We start from the raw sequence: 4894 nt of genomic DNA, 5'->3' as shown, positions 1-4894 counted from the left end.
TTGTTTGAGCTATGTTGGCATAGACCCATCCCAGGGGATTCATGTCCTTAGCTGAAGGAAAAAAAGAAGTCCTGCAGTGACATCAGGTAAAATTCTGGCTCTGTTAAAAACAGCAGCAAAACTTAAACCCGTTGGGCAACAGTCTCATCTGTTGTATTTATTCATTTCATGCTGTTCAGAGAAATGGCATCCCCAGACTTAAGTCTTCAAATTCCCAATGGAAAGTTGACTGCATGTAAAATCCCTCAGGTGCCTTTTCTAGTCCTTCAGTCCTCGGTGAGACAGAAATCCCCTCTGCTTCCAGCGGCACTAACGGTCAAAGCCTGCAAGCTCAGGTTTACAATACGGGCTCATACATTTTGGGGTTCATGCACAGACGCTTTACGGTACTGCTGGGCTTCTTCAGTGAGTTACAGGCAAATCCAGAGGTTATCTGTGTTGATTAGGTCACTTACAGTGGTTTATTATAGGTTAAATCTTAAAAATCTTGTTGGAAAAAAAAAGCGTATTTTTTAATGAAGATGAAAGCATTGCTACGTGTTGTGGACTAAAGAGAATTATTTGAAAATGTGAAGAATATAGTAAGAACTCCTGGGACTTTGGGGTTGTTGGCATCCGTCAGCCTGCACAGACATAACCAGCTTTTCTATGGAATGGTGAATCCAGGCAGCTTTTCGATTGTACTTCTGAAAAAGTGCCATCTTTTATTATGGAAGAATCATATTATGGGAAAGGTATTTCTTTTATGAGAACTGCATGGATTGAGACAGATGACTGAGCAATTCATTTTCTGTCCAGTAGAAGAAAAATGATGTATCTACACAGACACCAATGTCCTAGTAAAGTAGTCGATGCCTTTACAGTCATGAATACACGCGGGTGGTACAGAGATTGTCATGTTTATGCATTGTTCTCTGAAGAAAAATTAAAAAAAATAGTTAGCAAATTTTTGCATACTCTTATTAACTCTTTAAATTTTAAGCTGTTCTTTTCTTTTTAAAGCAAAAGAAGAGTGAAGTCCTGCTCCCTCTGATGTCGAAAGCGGATAAATCATTTATTCCGCTGGGAGAAAAAATGAGGATGTAATCCCTGTTCTGACTTGACCAATCTTGTGTTTTGTTTTTCCTTCTCCTTCCTCTCATGTGGATGCTTTCAGAGTAGATTTTCCTTCTCCAATGATTCTTTCGTTCCCTCAGGGAGCCAGTGGATGAAGTCCTCCAGATTCCCCCTTCGCTGCTGACATGCGGCGGTTGCCAGCAGAACATCGGGGACCGCTATTTCCTGAAAGCCATCGATCAGTACTGGCACGAAGACTGCCTCAGCTGCGACCTGTGCGGGTGCAGGCTCGGAGAAGTGGGGAGACGGTTGTATTACAAACTGGGCAGAAAGCTCTGCAGAAGGGACTATCTCAGGTACACAACCCACTCGTTCTACCCTCGCTCCCCTTCTCTCTGCCATTTCAGCTTTGCTTATTCATTTAATTAGCATAGCTAGTGAGCAAAGCTCCATAAAGCATTCATTTTTGATTACTCTTAATCGTAAAGCCTGACAGCAGTCACAGTTGTAACGCAGCACCGTTTGCAAGCTCAGGTTTACAATATGGCCTCACATATTTTGGGGGTTCATGCACAGACGCTTTACGGTACTGCTGGGCTTCTTCAGTAAGTTACAGGTAAATCCAGAGGTTATCTGTGTTGATTAGGTCACTTACAGTTGTTTATAGGCTAAATCTTAAAAATCTTGTTGGGGAAAAAAGCGCATTTTTTAACGAAAATTGCTACGTGTTGTGGACTAAAGAGAATTATTTGAAAATGTGAAGAATATAGTAAGAACTCCTGGGACTTTGGGGTTGTTGGCATCCGTCAGCCTGCACAGACATAACCTGATGGCTCCAGGCGAACCGCGCAGTGTCAGCGTGGGATTCTGGCAAGTAGAAATCGGGGAAAAGTGATGAATTTCAGCAAGCTCCCCCCTGAGCTGACAATGAACCGGTTCCCCTGAACGGTTTTAAGAAGTTCTGTGCTTCTCCAAGCATTGCCTTGGAGCTGAAAGGTCTATAAAACCAGGTGCCAAGATCGGCGGCCGATGAAAGATCATTTAGTTCTCCCGTTTAAGAACACGGTATCCAAGGTAACTGAATTCAATTCATTTTCCCGATGCAGTAATATCAGGTCTGTAGGAGATGCTTGATTCCACCAGCCAGCAGGGCTGCTGTACCTGCTTGGTGTCTGAAGTCACTGCCTTTTATACACGGATTGATCCCTGTCTTTTTCTGCATCGCTGGTAAAGTTCTCTGGGACACTTCAAGCAGAAGGATGCAATGTGCCGTGTGCTTATTGCAGAGCTACAGCCAGTACAGGAAAGTTTGATTGCACTAATTTGGATCCAGTGGATTTTTAGCGGAGTAGACAAGAAGTTACCCATTTCGCTGAATCAGATCCTACAAATACACTCGTTACAGAGATTTTCATTAACATCTCTCTGCCTATCTATTTGCCAAAATTTCTAAGTAGAAGGATTAAACTGAGATTAAGATATTTCACAAAAATTTATAATAAAGTATCTTTACATTCTTGATTACAATTAAAGTGTATTGATCTTTGTTGTGCTGGTTGTGTACCATTTCTTCTAAGGGATCCCTAACGTCACAGGAGGTCTGTGGAACAGAGTAATGGTGTTTGATATTTTTTCAGCTACCTTACTGAAGGCTAACCTACCTGCCATCAAAAACTAAAGCAAAAACTCAGTGGAGTTCCTAATTATGACGTTCCTGAGCTTTACCGATGGGAATTTTGCTAAGCAGAAACCAAGAACTGAGTTCTGCTAATGGGGCCACTTGTAAATATTCCACATACGCAACAGTCCAGCAGTGATGATCCAGTGTTCGTTACACTTTCAAATACTTATCATCTTAAAATGGAAGCAACAGAAAGTATGGCAATACAATTAATGTATTTTCTTGCAGTGAAACTCAACGTTTTTATTTATTTAATAATGCAACACATAATATCTTCCCTCATTAATGAAAAATTTGGCAACCTTTGTGTAACCTTAGTATTACTTTCGTTGGGCAGAAGTAAACACTGACATCTCCTGGTAGATGAAAGAAATGATGTCTTTTCCCCTTAAAGATCTCTCTTAATTTAGCGGGCATTCTTTTTCCAGTTCAGAAGATGATATGAAGCAGGCACAGCATATGTAAGAGAAGTGTAGGAGGTGGAAAAACTCTTTCCAGAATTAGTATGGAAACTTAGAAGTCAAACTCAATAGGTGTATACTTCGAACAAGTGAGAAAAAGAATGTATCTATTTCTGCTTATTTATTAATGATTTGACTTACAAACTCTGTAGCCAGCAGGCTGCATGAAAGGCTGGCATTCACACATAGCTGAGTATGTCGCGCTGCTCCTGGTGAATGGCAGTCCATGCTGTGAGGGGAATGCATATCTAGTGCATTCATTAGAGGCTCCTTTTAACAGACAATACCATCATGATCTCAGCCGGGTTTTTCAATGCGGATTAAAGAGTGGTCCAGATCATAAAATTGTTTGGGCTAGCATAAGTATCTGGAAGGTCTTAGCATGTATCCATCTGAAACCCAGCAGGAGTGACTTCATGGATATAGAAATGTTTGGGTTTGAAAGAATCTCCAGTGTGGAGGCAATGACAAGAGACAGGGGAGTCTTAGGCCACAGCTTGTGTCAAGTCCTTTCTGTAAACGACAATAGCAACAGCTGAAGATAGGCAAAATTTATCGACGGAAAGGTGATTTCTGTCGATCACAGAAGTGGAAGTATTAGCGTGGCACAACTTTGTGCTGTGATCTGGGGAACCTTCACTCCTCCTGAAGCTGCTCAGCAATTCAGGGTAAGGCTATTGATCAGAGAAGTCAATTATATTGAAAATAGATGAGGACCTTGGACTTTCTACTTCAATTTTTGGTATTGCAAAGTTTGGAGTTCTGCTCGGGAGCTTTCCATGTGACCTCTATCTAACTGGGCAACATATGACTAATGGATCAAGGCACTGATGTTGTGTTCTTGTTTTGATTTGGTTTTTCCCATCTCCCCAGCAAAGGAACTCTGCTTACTTCTCTGCTGTTGTTGTTTTAGGCTCTTTGGCCAAGACGGCCTCTGCGCCTCCTGTGACAAGCGAATCCGGGCTTACGAGATGACCATGCGGGTGAAGGACAAAGTGTATCACCTTGAATGCTTCAAATGTGCTGCCTGCCAGAAACATTTCTGTGTCGGGGACAGATACCTCCTCATCAACTCAGACATAGTATGTGAACAGGACATCTACGAGTGGACTAAGATAAATGGAATGATCTAGCAAAGACATGCCTCATAGTTTATAAAAGACATCTCACGGGCGACACCGATGCATAGCTGCAGTGAGGAGATCATCACTTGAGCTATGGGCTTTGTCTAAAATGGGGGGAAAATACCACGGAGTTGGCCCTTTGCAGGCAGTGCTACGTAGAATCTAAACTACATATAGGTGAAGAAGGGAGACGGAAGCAATAGTAGATAGACTGACTTCTGTTAACAAAGGCGCATGGACAATAACTGACACCAGCCACGTAGGCGAGAGTTGGGGAACAAACAGAACGCGATAACGAATTCTCATAACTGGAAAAAGAGTAGGGACTTCTGTAAAGAGATGTTATGACTGTGTCACCTGCAGACTAGGATTGTGCAATTGAATTTTCTTTTCGTCTTGTTTTAGTTACTGCGTTTAGACGACAGCTCCTAATGTAGACATGAGGGAGAATACTGGAAGAAAAGGGCCATCACTAACGTGGTCATTCTATACGGCCTTACACTTTGGGTAGGAGAGAAAGTGGGAAGCGGGTGGGGGTTATTTTTGCATGGATTTTTTTTTTCCTTTGAGAA

At 42.0% G+C, this 4894-nt stretch overlaps 1 protein-coding gene across 1 annotated transcript; it reads left to right on the top strand.

Moving 5' to 3' along the window:
- Nucleotides 1-1188: 1188 nt before the first annotated feature.
- LMO2 (LIM domain only 2 (rhombotin-like 1)) lies at nt 1189-4892 on the top strand (the record flags this gene model as incomplete). Its single annotated transcript, XM_009334596.1, has 2 exons — nt 1189-1412; nt 4112-4892. Coding segments are annotated over 2 exons (444 nt in total), but the record flags the coding sequence as incomplete, so codon positions are not given.
- Between the last annotated feature and the right edge of the window lie 2 nt (nt 4893-4894).

This window comes from Pygoscelis adeliae, unplaced genomic scaffold (assembly GCF_000699105.1).
Source record: "Pygoscelis adeliae isolate BGI_AS28 unplaced genomic scaffold, ASM69910v1 Scaffold171, whole genome shotgun sequence".
Lineage (NCBI taxonomy): Eukaryota > Metazoa > Chordata > Aves > Sphenisciformes > Spheniscidae > Pygoscelis > Pygoscelis adeliae.
This window is presented reverse-complemented; position numbering and strand designations above follow the sequence as displayed.